Source organism: Ischnura elegans, chromosome 8 (assembly GCF_921293095.1).
Source record: "Ischnura elegans chromosome 8, ioIscEleg1.1, whole genome shotgun sequence".
NCBI lineage: Eukaryota > Metazoa > Arthropoda > Insecta > Odonata > Coenagrionidae > Ischnura > Ischnura elegans.
The window spans coordinates 4,724,077-4,751,665 of record NC_060253.1 but is presented as its reverse complement, the minus strand read 5'-3'; the positions used below and the strand labels follow the sequence as shown (position 1 = coordinate 4,751,665).

The 27,589-nt window shown below is 39.1% G+C and overlaps 1 protein-coding gene across 1 annotated transcript in view; it reads left to right on the top strand.

The window, feature by feature from the left end:
- Nucleotides 1-27,589, top strand: part of LOC124163654 (platelet-activating factor acetylhydrolase-like) — a 123,132-nt gene that overhangs the window by 84,506 nt on the left and 11,037 nt on the right. Inside the window, exons 4-10 of the mRNA XM_046540707.1 lie at nucleotides 613-724; nucleotides 1,956-2,208; nucleotides 7,751-7,868; nucleotides 8,576-8,689; nucleotides 10,158-10,249; nucleotides 11,695-11,910; nucleotides 13,627-13,775. Coding sequence (XP_046396663.1) covers nucleotides 613-724; nucleotides 1,956-2,208; nucleotides 7,751-7,868; nucleotides 8,576-8,689; nucleotides 10,158-10,249; nucleotides 11,695-11,910; nucleotides 13,627-13,775 — 1,054 coding nt within the window. The remainder of the gene's footprint in view (nucleotides 1-612; nucleotides 725-1,955; nucleotides 2,209-7,750; nucleotides 7,869-8,575; nucleotides 8,690-10,157; nucleotides 10,250-11,694; nucleotides 11,911-13,626; nucleotides 13,776-27,589) is intronic.

The following is a 27,589-nucleotide window of genomic DNA, read 5'->3' as shown; positions in this document are numbered from 1 at the left end:
TTCACTGTAAGGCCTAATCCCTGTCAATCTATCTATAAATCCTATTCTTTTCCTTCCCCTCCCTCGTTTCCCTAACATTCTACCCTCTAACCATAGGCGGATCTAGGGGAGGGGGGGAAACATGCCCCCCTAGACCCTTAAAAATATGCAAGATTTTCAATACGGTCCCACTATCATTGCGTTCGTTTTGTATTACGAGGTATCTTTGTGCCCCCCAGAACAAAATCCTGGATGCGGCCTTGCTTGTGCCCCCCCCCCCCCCCAGAAAGAAATCCTGGATCCGCCCCTGCCTCTAACACCATTTCCAACATCCCCTCCCTGCTAAGCACTAACTCCATCCATACCTTCTGTCTCCTCCGTATCTCATCTAAAAGCTGCCTCTCCTCGCCAACCATATCCAGCACTTCGTCGTTCCTTTTCCTCTCCGTCCATTTCATTTAAGAAATATTTATAAAAGTGCAGTAAAATATTCATGAAAAATTCAAACTGAATAAACAGAGACGAATGCTCGAAGCCTCAAGAAACCCTGAAATTCTCAACCCTTTGATTTACGGAATGCTATACGTTCGGTTGCTATGTTCACCATGTTAATCTTTTCGTATTCATTTCCAGGCACATAAACGCAATTGGCCGAAATGGTTCATGGGAAAAGACTACTTTGAAGGATTTGTCGACTCTATGAATCTGAACCCACCCTCTGCACAGTACATCAAATTAATTCTAGGTAAGTTATCTCAGAATAACACGATCTGACTTCAACCAGACTAATCTTAAGCAATCCTTTTCGCGTGCTAAAAGATAACACGGTTCATCATTCTTTGCAGAAATGGCTGTACTGGGAGCAAGGGCAGTTTTCAGTTGAATGTGGGAAAATTGTAACGAATAAATTACACATAGTCTGTTTATTACTATTTTAAGTGTTTAAAATTTTTCACATTTTTTTCAAGTAATATTTTTTGTTTTGTAATTGTTTTAACAATTTGTGAACGATTATGCTGCCATTAAGAGAAAACCGTGGGCTTACTTACATTTCTTGAACCAGAACTATTATTGCATCGATGTTACATTACTTTGAGCGGAAATATGGCAACACAAGTCCATTATTAAGGCCTGTTTACACGGTACATTAACACGTACGGGTTAATGTCTAAATGTATGAACGCGAGAATGAACGCCAAAATGCACCGTGTAACCACCCAACTTGTGCGAATGCATGCACATAAAATAGAGCCTTTTCTAATTTGGTTAATGCATTCGTACATGTTACATTCCGATCCACCAAAATCATTATCATGCAAACAGACATTAACTCGTACGTGTTAATGTATTGTGTAACCAGGCCTTTAGATGTGAAAATAGTACCTGAAAGAGTTTTCGCCGCATGGAACATTTCACGAAGAACTTTGGTGCGGATCAAAACAAAACTAGAACAAGTAATGGAAAATGGCTGGTCTTGTAATTATCTGTGAGCTTAATTTGCTATGAGCTAACAAAATACATAACTGACGAAATGAATGTATACAGATATTGCAAAGGGGTAAAGATGTGGTTGTTTGCTCATAATGATGTTTTACATTTGCTTAGGTGAATGAGGTATTGTGATGAATGGAATGAGATGCTATGGTTGTTTAATGTTAGTTAGTGGTTTCATATTCTATACGTGTATCTATACATATTATGTTTACATATTATATATGTTTCATATGCTAGGGAGCTTATTATTTCTCAATACGAATGACTCACCAAGGTAACATTTTTTGTGTAATATCTACAAAAGCACTCTTAACTGAATAACGAGTAAGTAACGCCATGGTGGAGTATTAACTCCAAAGGGGTACTTATGTTCCTGTAGCCATGTATTTCTTAAAATTTATATTTGTGTGGAAAAATAAGCATTATTATTTTTGCTGTTTAGCCTGGTCCTGCTGTTCAATTCATCGTCTTTCCACCCCTAGGCGGCATAAAGATCCCGGCCGTGTGGAGGGAGCCGCCCTTGGGGCGAGGCGTGACCCCTGGCGAGGGCGAGGAGTCACCCGGGTCGGCAGACGAGAAGTGCAAGGGCGGGGCGAGGGGCCCCCCGCCGCCCCCCCTGGACACCCTCCCCGTGGCCTTCCTCTCCCACGGACTCGGCGCCTGCAGATTCTCCTACTCGACCATCTGCCTCGAGATGGCCTCCAGGGGATTCGTGGTAGTGGCAGTCGAACACAGGTTTACCTCTCACTCTATCTGGGGGTGTGCTGCTCCATGAATGAATGAATGAATGAATGAATGACAAGGAGTCTCCGGGATACTGTCCGAACTAGGGATGAGTCGATTACAAATCTCGATTCTCTTCAATTCTCGGGCACGGAATCGGAATCGAGAGTCAATCGCCTAAGGTCGGTTCCGATTCTATTTATTGCAGAAAGCTAATACAGTAGATTCCGTTTAATGGGTCCACCGGTTACTTGGGGCAGCCGCTTAATTGGGGCAGATCTTGAAGAACAGAACCCAATAGAGGAATATCCCAGAGTATTCTCCGCTTAATTGGGACAGCATGCCGCCTTATTGGGCCATGAGTCGGCGACATAGACTCTATACTCGCGACGAAATTAAAATTTTTTGTTTTCAGAATACTATTTTTTATATTTTCCTCCTTTGATTTACTCTTATTTTTCACAAATGTTCCTATTGTTGCCCTATTTTGAAAGCTCTTGTTGTTATACTATCCGCAAGAGGATAGGACTTTTCTTTAATAGGACTTAGTAAAAGATATTCATTCAGCGTCGCCCGAGGCTGTGAAAAATATTTTTAACTTAATTGTTATAATTCTTCAAAATGATAATAAATTAACTTAACTCGCTGTTTTATTAATCAAATTAATAATTAAATAAACTTATGTTGCATTATAAACACTCTTTAGTCTTCTTTCTATCATGTCAACGTATGTTTATGCCCATATACAGGATAGTTCGCCCAATTGGGGCAAAGTGCACAAGTCCCGATATGTCTGTCCCAATTAACCGGAATCTACTGTACCTCGTTCAGATTACGATTGGTTGGATCTATCGTGCAATCATGCAACGACGCGACGGTTAAAATCTGTGCTGCCCTCCAGTGGCGCATTGAGGGGGGGGGGGGTTGTTCTTAAAGAAATTTTTCAGTTCCACTTTACTTAATTGGACTGATATTACTCATAGGTTAGTGTAAGGATTAATAAAATATCCCTCAGAAAGCCGTGAAACTCACCATCTTAAAATTCCACAATTTATTAATGTGGCAACTACAGCTAATCCTGGTGGGTACACCATACCCCCACACACCACGGTATTAATTACACCTAAACCCCGCCTGCCTTAATTCATAGCTGCGCCCCTGCTGCCCTCTAGTGCTGACATATAAAGTGAACGAGAAATTGACGATTAGCAAAGCTGTTCAGGTATGCAGGGCCAAGACATTAATGTGTTCAATGTGCATTTAGCGAATAACTTTTCTTCCGCCCATATTCTTCCTTATTTGGACAAATCCATGAAAGAAAACAGAGCGAAAGGAGCTTCACGAACTATTCGTCTTCTTTTGTCGCTTCTTTTTCCGGTCTCCGAGCGCCAATATATTGTAAAGTGGCAACGTTCACTATTGAACACGTTCACTCCGTGAACTATTGTCAGGATGTAATGCACTCACACGGCCAGTTCTGCGAACTATCGTTTGGACTATCGCTCGGAAAATCGTAATGTGAACGAGGCATAAATATTTTGAACCAAAGGCTTGAGGCATAAAGGCCGCAACACCCCCGAACAATTGTGCATTGTACGTTAGTAAGCTAACAATTTATATCTGAAAAATTTTAAGCTTTTATTATTTTATTTAAGCTGAGGGTATATTACCACTTTAATAATACGCCATTTTTAATTGATATACATTTTGGGTCACTTAATTACCTTTGTTATTGTATTCCATTCAATCATAAAGTTTCAATGTCAGCAATGATACTAAAAAATCAATATCCCACCTGTTAGTGTGAATAATAATCGATGGAATCGGAATCGGGAATCGATTTGAAAGAATCGGAATCGAAGAAAAGTGGAGTCGACTCGTCCCTAATCCTAATACATCCAAATCTTCATACTAATCCCTAACTCATACAAATAGGCATTTGGTGGGAGGTGTTATAATTAAAATTAATATTACTAAAAATATAATATAGATAACTTCCTCTTACTGGGAACGCAAATGATTTCACTTCGCACTCAATAAAACTCCTCGAGTACTCAGTATGTATATCTGTACATTTTAAAATATAATTCTTAAGGATTCCAATTTCCATCAATACTTATCGAAATTGAAATTTAAACCTATACTTCCTGTCCATAGTCAGTAAAACTATTCATTAAAATATATTTGTCATTAAAGAACTTCTTCACTTCAGGATCAGTTACGATAGTGCAAGTTCATGACCTTCAGTTACAGGAAAAACTAAGTTAGTGAACGTTGACCTCGGCAGTTTGCTCCGAGGATGATAGCGGTCTTAACATGTCCATGATTTTTCTCCTCCATTCAAATATTACTACTTCATCTCCTTATCCAAGCGAACACAATATCTCACATAGAAGTGGCCTAAAGAAATTGGAAGCTGAAATCCAGGTGATTTTTTTATTCAGTAAAAATGAGTTTCGATCCACAATGTTTGCTTCTGACGAATCACGACTTTATATTTCAGTCTCATTTTTTCACATTTACCTGTATCTGCGAAGCGAAACTCGAATTATTTTCTTTTTTTTTTTTATGGCAAACATTTTAATTATCAGTGACACCCAAAAGTTTTTTTTTATAATAATTATCATTTCAATTTGGAGGCTAGATTTAGCATGGATTAAGATGTAGTTATAGATACTGTATCCTCACTCCAATGAAAATATTTCCTTGATTAAAACTGTGGTAATTATGTAGTTTCAAGAACACTGTATTTTTTGCAAGTTTTTCTTCTAAAATAATCATAATAGTGTCCTGAATTCGAAAATGATATTTTTGTGGTGGAAAAGCCGGAAAATTCGCCAAAAGCGGAAAAACAAAAAATCTTTTTCCGTAAAAAGTGATTTTGGTAGGTACTAAAAACATTTGTAGTTTAATTCAAAGCACAATGATGCAAGTATTATCTAAATCGGATGCAAAATAAGCTCGTTATCATATATTTATTAAATTATTATTACACATTGCTGCTAGTAGACTATTGCCTGGTGGCACCATTAGATGTATACACATGAATAAAAAATGTACCTAACTAATACAAAGTTTAGAAATAGAAATATCTTGAGTTGGGACTACTTTCTGCAGATGCACCGCGCGTAGCGATTTTCCTCGCTTTCACCGCGAAGTACAAATATGTCAAGGTGGGTTTGAGTTGGATCGGGCCATGATTTTTATATAAATCACAGTATTTCGGACTTGCTCAGGCCGATAAGCAGTGTGGCCGACGAACCTGGGGGGGTGGGCAGGGTAGCCGCTCCGAAGGCCTCCTTAAAGAAATGTCAAGAAACTACATATATATTTAGAGAATGCCCGCCTTCTGCCGCGCGTTACCCAAACCACCCCCCAGGTCCGTCGACCGAACACCTCTTACGAGCCATATTCAGATATACATTCACTTCTGGTTCAGTATAATTAAGAAGGAAGATTTAGCGTCACTTATATGAACACCATGCCCCAACCCAAACCTACCTCGGCATAATCCTTTTAGCTTATGTTATCGCAATGCAAATGCTATGGTTACATTGAGAGGGTGAGATTGCAATGGACAAAAGTGATTTTTTTCAACAGAGTTAGGTTAAGTTAATTGTCAGAGGAAATACATAAAAATTAATTGCCAAGAGATACTGGTGAGTCTCTGTTCTGTGCTGACATCGAGTTAATAATCAAATGCCTTACTAAATATCTAATTGATCTGGTTTGTTTTCTATACTCAATTTCTGTACCTAACACTGCATGGATAAAATAAATCACTTGTACCCCTAGGCTTCTCACCCACTCAGTTGTGATAAACCAGAATCATTATACCCACTAATCTTGTTCAGTTTTTCGGAGGATGTAACTCAGCGGCCACAACGAATAATTTGTGAAGATCATTAAGCGACGGATTTCGCGGTTTAAATCGCTGCGCGCGGTGCATTTGCAAAAAGTACTTAGGACATGTGATAACGAGCTTTTTTTACGCCCGATTGAGAAAATACTTTGATCATTGCGTTTGGCATTAAATTATGAATATTTTCAGTACCAAATCAATCAATTTTTATCGAAAAAATTGATTGTTTTCCTGTTTTTCCGCTTTTTAGTTAGCTTGCCGGCTTTTTCGCCACAAAAAATTACCATTTTCGTATTTAGAACACTGTTATGATTATATTGGAAGAAAAAAATCGCGAAAAGACGCGTGTTTGGAAACTGCAAAATTACCAAGACCGTTTTGTACGAATAAGTCACAATTATTCGTAACTGTATCGAAAGCTTATAAAACTTGAGTTTCGTCTTCATGAAACAGCTCCAGTAGCCAGTTAACTAGGCTATATTTTCATGCTTCACGATTTTTACTGTAACTCTCTATTGAAGATTCTAATCTCACACATAAAACATCTTAAGTATAGCCACTAATTTAAATTTTGTTTGTTCAACATTCGTTCTTAACTCGCTGGAATTCCTCACTAAGAAAATCCGATGATTTCATCTGCGATCCCCTCAATTTTGAGCTATCTCTCCCTCTATTTCATCAACCGTCTTCGGTAGCTCAGTTGGCAGAGCGGTGGACTGTAGCAGGAAAAGGATTCAGATATCCATAGGCCGCTGGTTCGCATCCGCCCCGAAGGAATTTTTTTCTTTTCCATTATTCATTCTATTTTTCCCGGCCTCGGTGGCAGCTGGTTACTGTTCTCATCTGGCAAACTGAAGGTCGTGGGTTCGAGCCTCATCTGGGTGGGTTACACCTAACCAGGGCACGGATGATAGTGGTCATCCATTGTGATTTGTTGTAACACCGATGTAAAGGACGAACATTACTGTTTTTGCGGTGGTTAATTTAAATTAATAAATATTCGTTCCCTCATCACATCATTAAATTTCAGTCACTTTCATTCAATCTCTATCTGAGCTAAGAATACACTTGTTCTTTAGGGAGTAAAGATATTTTTCTCAGCAATATCATCATGAAATAAATGTGAAAAACGTGAATGAATGAATGAATAGAATGGAATGCATGGCATACCAATATCACTGAGAAGTCATTCACAAACATGAATTAAAATAACATAAATTTGAAACATTTTAAGTAAAATGATTAAAAAAGTCTACATGTATACTTTGGCAAAAGAAATGTTCAATGCTATATAAAGCCTTTGATCTTTTCATCAATCTATATGAATTTCTTCTAACAAAGTGTGTGTAAGTCTAATGCCTACCGAATGTTGTACTTTTTACCACCAAAACACCATAGTATTCATATTCACTAAATTTCCGTTACTTTCCAGTTACACTGTATATGAATTTATATCGGACATAAAGCTCTAAAATATCAAATAAAAATCTCAACCTCTAAAATCTATCATTCACACAATCATGCATGATTTAGATCGGCACATATGCATTGCACACATTCTACTAGCACCAATTTAATCCTAAAAATAAAACAGAAAATTGTGATTGTACCGGATGACTGCTCATGTAAAGGAGAATGGAAATATACATGGCTCATAATAGCACATTATAACTCTAATATTTCACTAAATAGGGATCATACAGCATGCTCAACGTATTACCTAGTACCCGAAGAATCAGGCGAACTGAGGAGGGAACATTTGGAGTTCTGGAAGCTGGAGAAAAAAGAGTACACCCTAAGAAATAGACAGGTAAGCGCTTAATCACAATGTTTCAATAAAAATTATGGATTCATTAACCTAGAGACATAAAGAGACAAAATAGTAACATTATCTTAGAACGATGTAGCCAATTGTTATTCTATATATTTTTCACAAAATCCTCAGTATAAGCTTTTTTTTGTCTCCGCAAGTCCCATGTATAACTTAAAGTACCTATGTGGATAACGGTCAAATTTTCCTGTGGATAGATTAAAGTCCAACTTATTTGCACAAATATCTAGCTTTCACTGCATTGTGGCATATTTTGTACGATTTAACGATTCGATCAATTTTTTGCACTTTCAAATGTACTAACATCGCAAAAACCTGAAAATCATTCCACAATTCATATTCTGTATGACTCTTTAGCAATTTAAGGCAGGTGTGATTTTTGTATGAATTTTAAAGAACAAGACTACAAAAAACTAGGATATTTTGGCCAATAATGGCAAATAAACTATCGTTGTGTTGACGCGAGATGCCCCCAAAATATGCCACGGAGAGAAATGAAAATAGTTTCGGAAATAAATTTTATCTCCTTCGTAAATGACTTTTGAACTGAACTTCATTCAAAAGATACACTTTAATTGTACGGATTTTGAAGCAATAATGTACGAGCCAAAGATGACGACATACGCCCTCAGTAAAAATTCTCAAATTTTTCATCCAAAATGAACGCTCTGCATGGAACTTCTTAGGCCCACCTCCGAAGCGCGGAGATTCGTCGAGCGGTGGACCTGATGGAGGACATCAACGAAGGCAGGCCGGTCCACAACCTCCTAGACCCCACATTCCCTTTCCAAGATTTTCAGGTAAGTGTTCTTTAAGATTTCCAAAAAAAACTTCAATCGTGCACTCGTTTGACTGATGACATCAGGCTTAAGTCTCACTTACACTATAAGAAAAAGTTATCACGTCAATGCTCAAGAAATTCTAGTCTCGAAAATGATATTCTTACAGGGATGATATACAACATTTTATGTAGACAAAATTGTCATAATTTTAATTTTAGTCTCCCACTGATATTACATTCGTACACAAAGTAGCCCATACTTGGGACTCGGATCTAACTTGGGACAAAAGGGGAATTTTCACATTTTCAGGTTGGCTACCATGATGTAAATAGCGTGAGGTCTCATAGTGGTATCTATTACTGTATAATCATTCTGTCTTTAACGAGTAGAGTAACTTTATTAGTTTTTCTTGTGTTTTTTTTTTCAAAGTTCATGTGCTAATTCTTGTTACTGGTAAATATAAATAAAAACCTAACTCATGTGTCCAAAGTTAATAGTAGTATTTTAGTTTTAACTTGGCACAGGTATTTGAAAACAAAGGAGTTTCAAGTAATGGAGAGGTACCATCTCCCTAACTCGGGAAAACAAATAAAAATACATGAAAAAGAATGATGAGTTAGCAATAGAGTGGTTTCCTATTATTTTTTTATTGTCTAAATCGAAATACTGTTACTCCTGGAGTGCGCATTTCACGCTTTTAAATTTTTAAATGACAATTTCTATTTTTCGCGATAAAATGAAATGAGAAAAATTTCAAGGCTAAGTATGGATGCTGGGGGAAGCCCGCGTGACGTCATTCTGGTTCCCGCTGCCGTAAAGTGAGGTAACCTTGGGGCGAGAATATGTGGGGCGCTTCGATGCAGGCTGCTAGCAGGTAGCAGAGTACCTTGCTAGCAGGTAGCGCTTGGCTTAAATAAGGATTATTAATACCCTATCAAACGAAGGAAACTTTCCGACCATAGGCAGTTTTAATAGGCGATTATTAAGAGATGTTTCCCTGAGCTCTGTGCCTAATGCATGCATTGGTAATCTCAGACGATGTAAAACTCCTATTTACTCCTATAGAAACTAGGTCCCTGTGACGTCACGTGGAGTGGAATCGCATGGGCGCCAATCAGGCCTTTTTCAAATGAGGATAAAATTGACCCTTGCTATTCGTCTAAACCGGTATTTCTAAAACCAAATAATTTTTATGTTATGAATACACTAATGGTGGGTAACGGATCGCAACCAATGCCTTTCGTTTTCTTTGATGAAGGAAAATACCCTATTCCCTATTTTCAAAGATTAGGGCCTCTTCAGAGTTTTGGCTAACATTTAGTTTGTGGTTATTTCCTTCAGCATTTTTATTCATTTTATAACATAAAATTTATCCCAAGTATGGGAAACTGACTGTACCAAAAACATGCAAGGTGATGGGACTATCTATCGCCTGTATATATCGCGCCACTATGTCAAATGATAATCGCCATGTTTGTTCCTGCAGGGACGACTGGATTTCTCCAAAGCTGTGATTATCGGACACTCGTTTGGCGGCGCCACCACTCTGCTCTCGCTCGCCAAGGACCCTCGCCTCAGGTACATTAGCGCCAACGCTCTCAACGGTGACACTGAGAACCATTTCGCTGAAGCAAACCATGAATCTAGCGAGGGAATCTCAAACGCCTCGCTACGTGGAACACACGTTGGATTTCGATGGACATAGATATGAAGGGGCGGTCATAATGCGATTCACACCCATTGAATGAACACTTAAATTTTAAAGTATTCTTCTCCTAATCAACTCCGATAGGCAAAGGGGGATTCCTCTACTGAACTCACTTTCTCATCATTTAACTACTGACCATTCGAAAAAAAAAACAGGAAACCTGTGTTTTATTTTTGTTGAATGGAAACATTTTCCTCATTCCAACGAAGAATTGCCTTTTTTCAAATTGATTTTCATAAAATAATTTGTGCAAGAACCAGAAAAATAGCGTGAATGTATTGTAAAAAAATGACAACTTTCCTCGTCCAAAACTTTACTAATTTCCAACAAATTTAAAAAAAACATAGCATAATTTCCAATCAAATCTCACAGCTTATTCCTACCAAAATTGCTCATAATCATGACGTTGAATAGCGATCGTTAGATTACGACATGTGGAAGTTCAAAATTGAACAACGCTAAACTCTGACACATCCGTCGATCAATTAACTTTTGATTTGACATTATTTCCACATGATGCACACCTTTGCATGATCACCTTTCTCTAATATATCATAATTGTAATTTCACATTCGCATTGATTCGGAATCGTTCTCTCTGACAAAGGGGCATGTCCAAAATCCCGGTCTCAAATTCAATGACACTTTGAACCACAGGTCCTCCACATTATAGTCGGATACCGGATGCCACTAAACTATACTGACGACAGTGAGAGCTGTCCTTTCCGAAGGGGTCTTTAACGCTGCAGTTAATTAAATACTTTTTTTGAACTACTGTCCACCTCGGATATTCATTTTTACATTTTTCTGACAACCCTTCTTGTGTGCGTGTTTTGCAGCAGTGGTTATTACTCGGAAAAAAAACATTTTAATAAAATATTTTTGGTTATCTACAGAAATTTACGTGAATTTTACACACAATGTTATTAGTTTGAGCTATATCAGTATATACATTCATCACTGATATATTTACTCCCATGTTCTTTGATACAAGAAAAATATTTTATCCCAGATTCTATGTGGCATTTTTCATGCATAATTTTAATTAACGATGGAAGTGTGTGTAAATGCTTACATTAGTTTCATGACAAGAAAGATAAAAAAGACAAAAAAGGTAGAAAAAGCCTCAATTCACAGCCTCGATTCCGTCCCAAATTAGTCGTTCTATTATTATCGTTGGTTACGTAACACGATGAATACCTAGTTGAATAAGTTGATAAGTCGCATTTGATGGACTGCAAAGTTGAATTGAATTCTGACACCCGGAATTCGGAGTAAAAATGAACCCTGAATGATGTCGATTATCATTCTTTCAGGATTGGGATCGCATTGGACGCGTGGATGTACCCGGTGAAGCGAGTGGCTGACTTACCCCTCAGGTTGTCCACTCAGCCCATCCTCTTCGTCAACATGCAGTACTTCCAGAAGCGACACAACCTCGACGAAATGCGACGGCTGCTGGAGATGGCCACGAGTCCAGAGGTCGTCCCAGAAGGAACTCCTAGTCCAGAGAGAAGAGTCGTCACCATACGGTCCGTTTCCAAATAGACACGACATTAATAAAGTAAATCACGTTGAAAAGGAATGAGAAACATTCAGAAGAATTTTTGGGAAAGTTCGCGATGAGTTGGTCTCGTGCAGTGGCGCCTGCACTCTATGGGGCTTGATGGGGCCCGAGCCCCCTCAAAAATTCGTTATGGTTGTGCGGAAAAAATGTGTCAGACTTGTCGATTTTCCCCGGAGTGTCCAGATATCGAGATTCGAGTTATCAGGGTTCCAATGTTGATCATATGACTCTTCTAAAATGCTTGAAAACTTAAAACTCACTGCTTATAAAATTTCCCGGGGCAATATCCCCGGTTTGGCTCCCCCCCCCCAATATTTTCTGTAAGTCGGCATCCCTGGTCTCGTGTTGCAGAGTCTTCTGTTGAAATTTTAGTGAAAGAGGTTCGTGAAAATAGACGTCGGCCTCGTTGGAAGCTATGTGAAGCTCTTGCCTCAGAAACCGAGGGTCACGGGTTCGAGCTTCGCCTGTAGGGGTGTGCTTGACAATTTTGGAATCATTCCGAACAGTTTTCATTCCGAACGGATTTCATTCCGATCGGCAGAAATGCGATCGAAATTTTTTTGTGTTTGGAAATGTTTTCTCCGATGACGATTTAAGCCCTCGTAGTTAGTCGTCGGAATGAGAATTTTCAAACCCGAAAAATTCGGATTGCGTTGCAACCGATGAGAATCAGCCGTTGGGAATGAAATCCAATCGGAATAAAATTTCGGACCGTGTCAAGTTCCTCTGGGTAGGTTGCCCCTATCCAGAGCACGGGGTGTTTCTGACAGGCTGTCGTTGTTGTGAATTTCCCCTTATGTTAAACCTTAAATATTCTGTTTTCGGGAAGATGCAGATAAATGTTGCTTAGGGATGCAAAATGAAATGTAATATATATGCATTAAGTATCAGTTGAAGACGAAAAGAGGTGCCATCTATCAGCAGTAACCTAAAGCGGTTAGGGTAAGAGAAGAATATATTTTACCACTCCAAGATAATTCTGCTTTTAACAACCTGAATGTTTGAAGGAGATATACATTATAGTGGTAGCGCGCTAATTGGTAGAGCGCTTGTCTGGTGATTGAGGTGACCCGGGTTCAAATCCCGGGTGAAGTCGTCGGACACTCCGAAACAAAAATCCTCCGAATGTGTAAGATGACCCAGCGAAAGAAACTGCCCCCCGTAGACCGAACAATCATGTGAATATCACACGCCTTTTCTTTAGTACAGGGTGAGCTCTACCCTCGCCCATCCAAACCAATTTTCGGGTTGGATCACCGATTTAGTGATATATTAACTAGTTTTCTTGTGGCAATCGCACAGCTGTACAGCTTGAGTATCCAATGGCCACGCAGTGGAAGGAGACGGAGCCTTTCGAGATGAGCAAATATGGATTGCACTCTATCATTGCTGGCCTCGAGGTAATATCCTTGCCTGCCACACCAAAGGCCGTGGGTTCGAGTCCCTTCTGGGTAGGTTGCCCTTATCCATGGGCGTGGATGTTCGTGTTCATTTGATTGATAAATGTTGTACAACCCCGGTTTAAAGACCATTGAGCGCTGTTTTCGATAAATAATGATAATAAAATAATCATTCCAAGACACTTTTAAAAATTGAAATCAAAATCAGCCCTTTGGGAATGAAAAGAGTTTCTCAAAAAAGCAGTCCGCAGTATTAATGAGGATTTTATTCTTTATTGCAGGCACGCGATTCACGAGGACCAGTCCGACTCGGCCTACTTCATCGGTTGGCCGTTTGGCATCGTGGTGGGACAGCAGTCGGTCGCGCCCTCTCCGCTCGTGTCCTCCGTCAACACACGCCTCATCCTACAGTTCCTATCAAAACAAATCGGTGAGCGTCTCTTGCTCTCTCCACTCATTTCTCCATGCGGAAAACTCTTGCGGTGGACCGATGGTATTCAATGAGCAATGAGCTCAACGAAACATTTTCATTCCTTATTCTGCATGACTCTAGAAAAAGGAAGTCTAGAAAGAGGACAGTAGAAAAAGGACTAAGGAAGGCTGCGCGTTTCGTCAAAAACTGCTACGGGCGTACAGACTGCGTTACCCAGGTGTTAAGCGAATTAGGCTGGGAGCCGCTGGAGATTCGGAGGCTGCGCGCCAGGCTTAGATTGCTTGAACAATTGAGAATGGATATCTTTAGGAGCGACACAGAGAACATTATATTAGAGCCACACTTTATTTCCAGGTCCAATAGAAGCGATAAATTAAGAGAGATTTTTTGCCGAACCTATAGATATATGGGAATTCGTTTTTCCCCCGAACCATGAAGGACTTTAATAAACGCCAGTCCCAACTTCGTTGGAGCACTTCTTTTTTTTTTAACTGTAAACGCCTGGTGTTCTAACACCCCCTGCCTATTAGGCGGCTTGCGGGGTATTATGTAGATGTAGATGAAAAAATGATGAGAACCAAAATGAAGTAGCCCTTGGAAATGTGCTTAAATTTGGTCCCTTACTGGCAAAAACGGTACTCCGAGAGTTTCTTGAATTTGTGGCGGACTTTAATCGCTGAAATATTACCTTTTATGCAAAAAATATCATGACCCACGATTGAAAGCACAGCAACATTATAGGTATAGTATGCTACTGTTGAAAGCAATATCTTACACTGATCAATAATAAATAACCCATCAATTAATCCATGTTGGATATCCTTGTAATCGTTGACTCTTGCCTTATACCCATGGAACTGAACCGAATCTGCCGCGGAAATGGGATGCACTGGGATTGCGATTTTTTCACAGTATCGCCTAAAAAAGAGCTAAAAAGAGGATCTTAAAGTAATAGTGTAATGAAATTGTAAGTTGCAAAGTTTAAGGTATAATATGCTACTGTTCAAAATACTCTTTAGCGCTGCAGGATTGCCGATAAAAAACGGCTCATTCTTGCCATTCGTTTAAAATACTGAGATCAAATGGAGTAAGACGGAGATTTTTTGGCGTCAATGAATCTCTCATTTGCTAAAACAAAGAACTCAAGAAAGCTATGCACGAAAAATAATAACTGATACACATTAAGAAAAATGAGATATTTTTTGTAAATTTGCGACAATCTTAAGGCAATTATTTGCATGCAATTTCACCTTTTCCTCATCAAAACTGTAGAAAGAGGAGTTCAATATCTGCGGGTGCAGTGACTTTAATTGCTATTTGGGCAATTTTTTCGCTAATGGAGTGCTTTATAGGTTTAATTTAAACAAAAATAAAATGACTGCTATCCGTCTTTTTAAATATTTCTCCATGGTGATATGCGTGAAAAAAGTGCTTTACATTTTTCCAAAGCGATACATTAATACGATTTTTCTCACGATATCGACTAAGAAATAGCTAAAAAGAGGTTCAGGAAGTAGTATTGTGATGAAAAGACAAGTGAAGAGTATGATATGAAGAGCAGCGCTGAACAATGCGAAAAGTTGGACACTTAGGAGAGGACCAGAAATGACAGGAGGCGTTCGAGATGTGGATATGGAGAAGAACGGAGGGGGTGAAGTGGACGGAGAGGAGGAGGAGGAATGACGAAGCACTGGAAATGGCTGGCAATGATAGGGAACGTCTTAATTGGATATATAGGAGGCACAAGGCTTGGATGGAGTGATTGCTGCGCGGGAAAAGGAAGCTACTTCCTATTATCGGCGCTATGAGGAAATTAAAAGAGAGGCGTCCAATTTGGGAATGATTCGTGAAATTCTTCACGTAACCTTTGCCCTTAAAATTCTTTAGTAATTATTATTTTAAAAATCTGTTCACTTTCGTCAAGGGTTAGCATTAAGGAAATCGAGTAAAGAAGAACGCATAGCGAACGCAATATATTAGAATCCATGAGATGATTGCTCGACATCCATGAAATCGTTAAATCTTTCCTATTTCACTTGGAATTGAACCGAATCTGTCGCCGAAATAGGATGCACTCGAATCAACGAACTAGAATCAGGGATTTGCAATCGAACCTAAACGCAACTCAAAACCAGAAAAAATTCGGTAGTTTCGTTCTCGGAAGTGAAACATAGAAATGAAACGAAAACCCGGGGAGCCAAACCCAGGGTCGAAACGAAATCGGAATCAAAACTATTTCGGCTCAAAACTAAACCTTTGGGACGAAACGAAACGTAGAGAACGTGTCGCATCGGAGGGATCACGTGCTTCACCTTTGCACAGTTAAGTTTCGACCCACTCGCCGAGTGCGAAGCATGGTTGAATGAAGTAGAGGTTAGGCCTACCGCCATTAGATGCATGTGGCACTCATATTTTTACAACTAACAGGAGATCGGTGAACGCTAACTGGCCATTCGATTTTTAAGCTCGATGTTTTTATCTCTCTACACGTAATGTCATACGTAATGGGTCGAAACTATTCCCTCTCATCCCCCTCCACTTAACTTCTGGGATCGAAACTTAGCTATGAGCAGCGGAGTTTTAATTAATATAGTTTCGTTCCCGGGAATAAAGTTTCGTCCCGGGTCGAAACTAAACTCCTTGGTGATATACATTTCGAGCGGGAACGAAACTTAACCCAAGCCTCGTATTTTCGTTTCCCTCCGGATCGAAACGAAACATTTCCGTTTCGTTCCCATTGCCATCCCTGACTAGAATGCAGAGTTATAACCGGAAATTTCACTTTTAATGCTCAATTAGATGAGGCAAAGCCACCGTCACGCGTGCTGGTTGCTCACTTAGGAAATTACCGGAAGTCGACAATGCTACTACTCGATGTGAGAGGAAGTTTAGGAACTGAGTGCGTCATGGATTTAGAAATACGATATCGCTTAAAGATTAAAATCTCTTCCCAATTAAGAAATCGCTGAAGGGAATGAGTCCAAAAATATGAGATTTAAAATTGAGGCATGGGAGAGCGAATGCTTGCACAGGAGGGATGAATATTGAGGAATGAGAGATATGGACCAGAAAATTAATTATCTTTTCGCTACAATAGATTTTTAAGTAACTCGGTTGCAATGCATTTAACTAAATTTAGCCTGCAATTTTAAAAGAATTATTAGAGCGTCGAAGATGCCAAGGAATTAAGAAATTATAAAAAAAACACCTTGATTGACAGGAATTCTGAATTGGGAAAAAATCTTCCACAGGGTTGACGTGAGGTTTCTACGTATATGATAAAAGACTGGAGGCATCTCTATCGAGCTATCTTGGATGAGAATAGTAAGAAAATTGCAAATACCAATATAAATCAAACTTAACTTCCATATTTTGAGTTAGCTAAAAGAAAACGAATCATACAATTAGGAAGAACGGCGCACCTAAAGTTTTAGTCTGAACAACCCCACGAAGGAAAGAAATATGGCTTTCCCTAAGTGCAAAACCATACTTCCAAATCCTTGACTAAAATTAACAATTCTTATGTTTGGAATGATTTTCTATTTCAAATTGGACTAGGAATTTTTGAGTTTGTTTTTGAAATGCACGCAAAAAGTGCACATTTCAAGGCTAAGCTAATGAGCGAGGTCAATTTTTGAGCCTCAATTCAGAAAAAAAATTGGTGAGGTACGCATAAATGAGGCAGATGAAATTTTCTGACAAATATGAAAATATCTTCTCATAAAATCATACGCTACGGTACTCAACTATCTATTTTTCATTCACAATATTCCCCTAACCTTATTCCAATATTTCGCATCAAAATCCCTTCTTAAGGCCCAATCTCAAAAGTATCTAATTCTGGTACCTCTTAATATCAGTCTTGGTGTTTCTCTAGATGTCATAGCTACTTGCATCTAACTAGTTTCTCCTTGGTATTCCAAATATATTTGAAGAAGTTGCTATTTAACCTACTGCAATCCATTCCATTTGAGGGTCGAAATTTATCCATGCTTCTATTTATTAGTTTGGTAATGCTCCCTATATTTATAACGCTTAAGTTTCCTTGTTTCCATTGTTCAACGCAAACCACATATTTATCTAATAATCCATTTTTTTAACATTTACATCACGCTTATGTGATCTTTCATCAATAAAACTTTGAAATCAGTTCTAAAAACATTCATTAGCAATATGTACCAACATGGTGACTTGCGAGCAAGCTCAAAAATGCTTGACAGGGGGTATGTTTTCATTACTTTATCATTCCATCACCAGAAATATTCGTATTAGAAAATATTTTTATGTGAAATGTACTCATCGAATGAGGCTTCGTTGAAAAAGGGGGGCTCTCCTGACGCAGGGATGATATTATATCCTCTAACAAAGTAATTATTCAACATGAGTCACGTTCTACTTCTTGTCATCCTATCCATAATGGCAATACTCTCGATTACTGGACCGCTAACACACCTTTCTTCTCTTTTGCTGTAACGTTCTAATGTCCGTAATCTGGAAGCCTCGATTACAATCATCACATCCACTCAGTGCACCTATTCCTGATCTCCGCCTGCAACTCAATCTAACCGCACATCGCTCCTTCGTCCGTCCTAATTTGCGCCTACCTCACTCTCCTCGAGAGCCTCATGTTAAAATTCCCTCCATCCATCCAAACGTCCATGGCTTTTCAGTGTCTACCTGCATAAGCGGTCTTTTTTTCCTCATGCTCCGACCGTATTTAACGTATAAGTAATCAATCTAAATTCCAGAACTATTTTCAACTTCCACCTCTTTCATGGGCCAGTGGCCTTATTTTTGTAGACCAACGGTCAATTCTCATTTGACCAGCCTCCGGCCATAACTTCGACCAAATATTTTGGTAAACCCTTTGAAGAATTGCTCTCCTCCTAACCTAAAAACTTGAGCGTTTTAAAGAGCGTTGAAGGAGGTATATGAACATAGCCTTGTGTAGGCTTTCGCGGTGTGGTGAGGAATCAGCAGACTGGTTTGCGGGGTTACTACCGCGTAGATTCATCTCTGCAGACGACAGTTTCGCCGGCATTGCAGCAGGCTTCTTCAGGTCAATGAAGTGGAGATCCACAAGAAACACAATACCAACCTGTGCCGCCGTCAAACATCACATCAAGTCGGAAAAGCCCAAGAGAATAGGACACCGGCCTCCGACGGGGTGTATAAGACATCTCCACTTCATTGACCTGAAGAAGCCTGCTGCAATGTCGGCGAAACTGTCGTCTGCAGAGATGAATCTACGCGGTAGTAACCCCGAAAACCAGTCTGCTGAATCTGCATACTTAACTCCTGATATCCCCTCTCCTCTCGTTACACAGAAAACTTTGCCTAATAGTATTAAAATGGTAATCGGTAAAGCGGTGTCAAAGTCTAACGAGTAAGAAAACATCCATTTTAATCATCATTAGACAACAATCCTAAGATTGATCTGACGCATCCGTTTTAATATCACTAGAGGATTCAGGTAAGCATGCCTGCCTGGTTGATAGAGCATTTGCCTTCTGACCAAGGGGTCCTTGGTTCATATCCGGGAGAAGCCTTTGGAAACCTCCAACAAAATCCTCGAGTGCGAATTGGCCCAGGGAATGTCAATGCCCATCCTGCCCCGAATGTATGATAACCTCACGCCTGTGACTTAATTTATTGTGATATATACCCTCAATATCCACACCAACCTTTAGGTTAAATCAGGCAGTGATTGAAACAATTTACTCTTTGTATCGTATTTTTTATCCCTGGATTAAACCCAGTTGATGATAAAGACCAACATTCACGAAGTGTTTTAATTAAAGTCACACTAAGCATTTTACCACTAGTTGCGCATACGCGCATAGTTGAAAATAATAATTCTATAAGAATGAAAAAATTGTATTCCCAGCACGGGAGCACTAAATTCCCTCCAAGGAAGACCTAAATTCACCAGCCTAATTGAATTCTGGGTCTTCAACGGAAATTCTCCACCAAATCCGCTGTTTTTAATTTATTTATTACGAATGGAGAACATGTGAAAAAAAACATGGCAAGACTGGGGAAAGACATTGAAAAGGAATGACCAAAACATCATTAATCGGGCTCACGAGCAGCATGAACCCTCTTATCTCGCTTTCGCGGGAGAGGCCGTGAGAAACCCGGCGCAAATGCAAATTCATTTGTTTTCCCACGAGGTGGCGCGGTGGGGCCATTTCTCTCTCGTTCGCCCGCGATTCCTGCCGCGCGTGGAAGGGGCAGCGAATCCATCTTCGCCCCCATTTCCTCTACTACATTGTCTCGGAGAAGTTCGGCCGTTGAGTGAAACTGAAGTCATTTTCCAAATTTCATGCACCCTGTAGGATATCTACCGACTCGAACGCTCCATGATAGGGTTAGATTTACATCGATATTCTACCCCGCAAACCAACTAAATAGATACGTCGAGGGTGGTGTTGGGACACCATTCGATTGCCCTCACGAGAATATGAAATAAAATTGTTGAAAGCTGTGAGAGACTTGAATGCGTGACCTGCAGGAGACTTGAATGACTAATTTTGAGAATTTATTGGAGTGTTGGTAGGCAAAAATTTCAATGCAAATTTTTGCCGACGTTTCGATATGCCTCATCGATACCTTCGATAATAACATAAAATAATAATACTAACATAAAATAGATACATAATGGTATCAAGGGTTATTACAAAGTTTTTTAACAAAAATGTAAATAATTCAGTTGTAAATTCATTAAAAATAAAAATGCAAGAATTTTGACACAGGTTTTTTCTCAATGAAATGAATTTGTTATTGATGGTAGCTAATAGAGTTCATAGTTACCCAACAATTTTTATTAATTAAATAAAAATAAATTCTGCTTAAATTATCAATGTTTGACGTTACACTACAACTATTTTTGTTTTCGGAACTATGTATCATTTCCTTAAATAATATTTTTTATAAAGTACTTTCAGAAGCTAAAATATTGGTAATTTCGAAGTCAAATGCGTCGCTACTGGTTATACTGTGATTAGCAAGGTCACATCGTATAATTATACTGTTTATGATTGAGTTGGGTTGGTAAATCCTGTTCTCTAATCCTGAGAAGTCCAGTAACAATTGTTAAATAGCAAGCAAGTTAGATATAATTGTGTCTGTTAGGCTTGGAAATATAAAGAGGTTCTCAGATGATGTTCTCTGTGCTCCCCTTTAAGGTGTATTTCTTTAATTGCACAAGTAACTTAAGCCTAGCGGGTAATCTCCGAGTCGACAGTAGCCTGCAGCCTAATCTATTTAAATACTGTGTAACGATTTCTGCTAGCTCGTAGCAACTGTTCGCCACCCGCGCGGCTTTCCATTGTATTGTGTTTAGTTCTCAGATAAAATCTCTCTGCGGCGGACCCCATATACTTTCCGCTTAGTCGAGTTGCGGCCTCAAGCTGGAGTGCGAAGTAGCACCTCTCCTTCACACCCTTTCCCTAACATCTCCTTCCTCAAAACACGTTTGACGAATCCTGGCCACTTTAGGGCCCCGCGAAAAATGTCCTATACTCCCAAAGATAGGTAGTAAGCTAAAGTAACTCTCAAATATTTTACTTAATCTCATGTTTTTATGCGACACGCTTTGCTGGAGTTTTTTAAATACGGTATCGGTCGTTACTAAGCTGTAGCCAGAAGCGGAAAGCTACATGGAAACGTAACCTTCGATATATTTTAGTATTCTCGTACAGATTGACGGATGATGTCCTAACATCTCCTGCCACACGCCTCTTTAGACTGCTTGTGCGGTAGCTGTGGACGTAGGTATCATTTAAGTTGGTACTTTATACTGTCTAGTTTCTCGTGATTCTCCCTGGCTAATTTTCAGTGTGACATATTTGGTCTTCAAGTAATATTACTGACGAATCTTCCCATTTAAATAATTTAGTTCAAGCGTAAATTGTATTATTGATACATCTAGTTTTCATGAACCTATTTGACGATTACTATAGCAAGTTCCCAGTTGCTGGTGGTTTTTCAAAGGAGCTATGTCAATTTAAGAGCATAAGACTCGCAAGCAGCTGGACCGTGGGGAGACGTGACCTCGGCCAGCCATTAAAATTCGCCCCCTGGCGCTGTTTCACGCAATTTCCGAGCGCGGAACGAGGAATATATGATTAGAGGGGAGGCCGTCGACAAGAGTGCGAATTCAAAAAGTAAGGGGAGAGAGCAGACTCAAATGAGTGGGAACAATCCCGCGAACTTTGGCAGCAAAGATTTTTTCGAATGCTTAACTAGTTCCCCGGGCGTGTTACACGAGCGCCAGCCCGGATTTCGACGATTTTGGCTTAGCCCTTGAGGTGCAATCAAGGAATCTTTTTGTGGACATGATCGACTTTAGAGGGAAGAGAACATACCATTTTTCCCATTCAAAAGAAGAAAATATATGCGATAATCAGAATAAATATGTATTTAGGATATCTGTAGCACCTTTTTAATTAACCTCTCTTAGTGATGGTGATTACGGATCATGCAGTAAATTTATTGGGTTCTTGGTACACAGGCAAAAAGCTTCGCTTCAGACTGTGACGATTCTCCATTTCGCTTCCAAATTTTGGCCATTTTGATATTAAATTTTTCAGAGCGCTCTTCGACATTGCTGATTCTAAATTCAATAATGAGGATGAGGAATGGACTTAGATGTGACTAGTTAGGAGCAGTGATGCCTAACGGGAAAGAGGAAGAAGCTACACCATTGAGAAGTCTTATATGTATAAATGAGAATCATACAGTAGCATGAGAATGCCCACAGGATAAACGCCATCGGATTACACTACTTATCCGCACTATCAATGACAGATAATTGCAACCAAAAGGGAAAATTTCTTCATAAAATAAAATAAAAATACTTTGTTCTATTGCACACTTTATTTTAAATAGTACGACCCGGGTTTCTGCATATCGTGCTATTGTCAGATGACCTTTGTACTTTGAAGATGATCTATTAACATTGAAATCTGTTCCGTAATAAAATTAATAATCGCGAAAAAGTGCAAGTATATACAGTCGAACCTTGATAAGTGGGAGTTCAAGGGACCGGAATCTTTTTCGCTCATAGGAGATTCTCACATACCAAGCTTCTCATTTACAAAAGTTCCGCAATGACCTCTCTCTCCTGTAGAGCAACAAATACGTAAGTAGATACGTATTAACGTAAGAACACAATTTTATATTCTTATTGTGCATGTAATTATCCATAAACTTTAAATTATCTTACGTTTATTTCAAGAATCAGAAGAATAAGTTGGTATCTTTTGAGATTCTCTTGTGGTATTATTGATACGTGTTTTGATCCCATTTTTCAGCCACGGTGGCGGTGGGGTAAAGTCCTCGCCTGCCAAACAGGAGGTCACAGGTTTGAGTCCTGCCTTGAGAAGTTACTCCTATCACGGGCATGGTTGTTTGTGTACGTTATACCGTTAACATGTTAATTCCCCCGATGTTAAAAGGCCTTACAGAGCTTCTTTCAGTGATAGGGAAATAAATAAATAAATATCTCCAATCAAAAATAGATTGTTACCTTTTTAAAACGACTCCACAACAGCATGTCTCGATTTCCTGGATTCGAAGATGTAAGCAATGTAAACTTCTGAAATTTTTCTCCAAAAACTATTGCAGCCTTTCCCTCTTTAACTTCCGTTAAAATGTGCGTTTGGAATTGATGGAGTCATGAAGAATACATTCCATTCGAGTAAACGTTAACTAAAAAGTATACAAATCTAAAGTTTGTGTGCAAAATAGTTATCCCGTCAATCCACATGAAGAATCTTTTGGGCGCAGCAGTCTTCACTTACCTACTCAGTCAATGCATGCATTCCAGATTGACTGTGCCACTCAGAACTTAACCCTTTTTCTCCCAAAATGTATCTCCCTTCTCTCCTTTCCTCATCAACAGCGTCCGGTTTTTATTCGGTCGTCATCTCGCGATCTTTCAAACTACCAATCTCTCCCTCTACTCACCAAGTCTAGCTTTTCATCACCATTCACTCATTATTTACGTCATTAAATCTTGCATATTCCGCTTAAAGCCATCTATATCTTGGGACGCTTTTTCAGTTTAATTTAGCGTTCCAAATCAATATGTCTGCCAGCTATAAAGCTACGTTACATACAGGAAGAAAAGCAAGATATTTTTTCTCATTCGCGCGCACTATGCATGCAGTGAAAATTCTCTTATTTTTTCATTCCTGCTTTATCATCGCGTTACATCAATTGCGGTTTCAACCACCTAGTTAATATTCCTTCACTGCAGGGTCCGTACAACTTTCGTCAAATTTCAATACAAGCGTCATGCAAAACCATACCAAAAATTTGCTGGAAAATAGAATTTAGTGCACTGAACACCACTGCTGTGTCGTTGCCTTGGTCAACGCACTTCAAACATCATACCCCAAGGGTGAGAGGAAGATAGAAGGGAAAAATGTGCCCTCACGTCGCTACGAAGGGGACTCCATTACAAGGGGCCCAAGAACATGGTGATAAATCGTTATTTTTTGAGTTGACAATCCTCTCGCATGCGTCGAATGTGTGGTTTATATTATTTATAGGCTCAGTTACGTTTTACTGCCGTGTATTTCCTCGTGAAAATTGGATATCGATGACTGCAGCGCCGCGAGTGGCGATTTTGAAGTCTAATTTCAGCGGAGGGTCGTGGGGAATTTCCTTAACAATAGACTCGCGAGCACGGAGGCTGTTTCGATAGTGGAAGACCTAAAGATGGGAGCGTAAGGTGACGCGGACGGTAGTTTGCAAACAGAAGAAGGGTCGCCCACCAATGATAGCTGGAAACAAATCAATTAATACGTGAGTACACCGACACACTCCCTACATTTACGTGGTACGATCCCAGCGAAAGATGGCGGCATTTCGCGGAACACGACTTTGAGACTGGAAAAGTCTACTTCCTACTAACTGGTTGCCCTGGGAATCACATTATAAGTGGAGGGCTCTTGTCGAGAGGATATTGCAATACATTAGAAGTTGGCGAGCCACTGAAATACAAATTAGGCATCAATGTAAACATAAAATTTTAATTAAAAATTCAACCTTTACAGTCTCAATTAATTTTACTTAAGATTGCTGAAATTAATTCTATAAAATTTCTGTGCATGAATACAGCAATCAATTTTACAACCGTTGCACTTGGGAAACAATTATTTCCGATTATAATAGAATTGCGGTCCTATTCGTTCGCGTTTACAGGAAGCAAATGTCATTTTAACTCCTGAAAACTTTTACTTAGTTTTCACTGTATTTACGCTTTTTTATCCTTTCACTTAACTTTCTTTTCATTTGGTCTTAAAAGCAATCATGGCCCTATACAGCTACATAGAATAGGCAGGCAATATGCATCATTTAAAAGTAGAGACTTGCACTCTTTGTCTTATACATATATTATTTTTCATATTATCCTACCATTGTAATTACTGTAGAAATTAAGGTGAATAGGGAGTACACAGTAAACATATGGCAATGGATTATGTCACTAGTTCAAGACTGAAAAATATGCAACAGTCAAATCAAATTTTCGATGAGTTTAGATGGCCAAGCGAGGATAACCGCTCGATAAAAATCCCTTTATGACGCAGCTACCAAAAAAAAAACAACTTTCTTTGAGGAATATTCCTTCCTCTTCTTTTTCACTTCCTTAGCTCTTTCACTTCTGCTTCCTTTGTTTGCATAAACAAATTTGTTGCTATGATTTTCTCTCATTATCTTTCCTTTTAATGATCGCAGAGGAAGATAGAAAACGTTGGACGCAGGTTTCACTGTAACATTCCCATATTCAACACCAGAGCACTCAATTCATAATTAACATGATAACAAAATGAAACTACCAAATGCAATGAAAAATGGTAAATTGATATTGCTCCTTCATCTCATTTTTACACTTTTCCTTTTTCTCTTGTTCTTCAGCTTTCTTGTTTGCAAATTTTAGTTCAATCAAATCTCAATCAGTTTTTGACCTTCAATTTCTAAAAAAACTCAATCAAATTTTACACACGTATTGGCGCGCACAAACTTTTGTGCATATGGAAACACGCCATTAAGAATTTGACTTTCTAAACGTTGAATATTTCCCAAATTATGTTTCTCATCTTTCCTTTTTAACTGCTCCTTCTTTTCCCTTTCCTATTTCACATCAGCTTCTATTGTTTAGAAAATCAAATTAGTTGTAACGATGATTTGATGTACCCCAACCGCAGCGCTACCAACTGATTTTGGAGGCCATTTTTTGAACTAATTCCCATTTAGGGGCTTTGGCAGAGTGCCCTATATGGAAGCAGAGGGAGTTGGCGCGGTCGGTCATTATTTACGCGGTCAGCCGCGCGTGCAGCCGTAATTAAAAGACCACGATCTCATTCTGTTTCTCCACCCTCTCTACCTCTCATTCCATTCCAGTTCTCAGCGTTTTCCTCCACGGGTCGCTTTGTACTTTACAATGAGTTCTCTCAAGGCTTCGATAATATTAAATTTAAAATAGTACAGTGAATTTGGGTTTACACTCCGACATAAATTGTCGTCAAATTGAGTGTCCCAGTTTTCGCAAGAGAAAGTATTTTTGAAACTCTCTACCAGGGATTGATTTGATAAGCAATTTACGAATCTATTTAATATATTTCTATAATGATTTATATTCTATTGTTTTTTTGCACTGACTTTGATATTATTGTGACAACGAGCACTATTCTTTGCACCAACTTACCTTGATGCTTAGTTACGACTTTGCCAATGCTGTCATATGCATTGGATGGCAAAGACTACACAAAACGAGTGTTCTCCTCGGGTGACTTATTTCATTCGATCACAGCTGGTGCTCATGTTACGCCATCAATTATATAAACGAATGAAATCAGTTCATATGCTATTATTACCATAAGGTGAATGCTAGTCGATGATGCTCAAAAACTATACCTGCTATCCAGTGGCGGATCCAGGATATGGACAAGGGGGGAGGGGTTAAAATATCAGCAGTAGCGGGGGTCAGAAAAAATTACCGTTCTATCTAGTGTAAATTAGATACCCAAGGGGGTTATAGCCACCTTAGCCTCCCCCCCATAAATCCACCATTGCTGTTATCTACACAGAACTGTTTCTTTCGTACCAAAATGTTCCTCAAAAGGCAACATTGGTAAAAAACATTAATGTCGGTGACGAAGGGAAGTATTTTAATCTCCTTCGATTTGTGAGGAAATGTACACACATTTATGAAATTATAGTATTGCTTGCGTTATAAATCCTTCAACGAAGATACCTCTGAAAGTTCGACAAAGATGCCTGTTTTATCCTTTTTATCGCTTGATATACATAAACCCCCTGTCGTCGAATTCATATTTGAACTTCATCGACTATCCCAATAATTGGATTAGAGTCATTAAAAATTCTCGGTTTCGTACTTCTACATCTACATAATACCCTGCGAGCCAAGTCTAAGATGTTAAACAAGGGGTGACCAATCACTAGCACGCTGCATGCAAAGACAACTTGCCCGGGGTTAGTAATTCCTATAGTAAATTCAAGCACGGTTAGAACAATGAAAAAACATAAGTGTGCAACGAGTCATCCTGGCAAATGACACCATCAATTTTATTAATCAATGCACCCTTTTAATCCCTGACCGTATGGGGAAATCATTTACGTCTTAAGTCTCTCTCTTTTGCAGTCTATTTACTTTATATTATTTTCGTGATCACGTCCACCATATTACGGCGATAAACTTATGATCCCCTCTCTTATCCTCACAGTCACTTTCTATACTAACGAATCAAGCGTGACACTTGATAATAACCGATTACTAT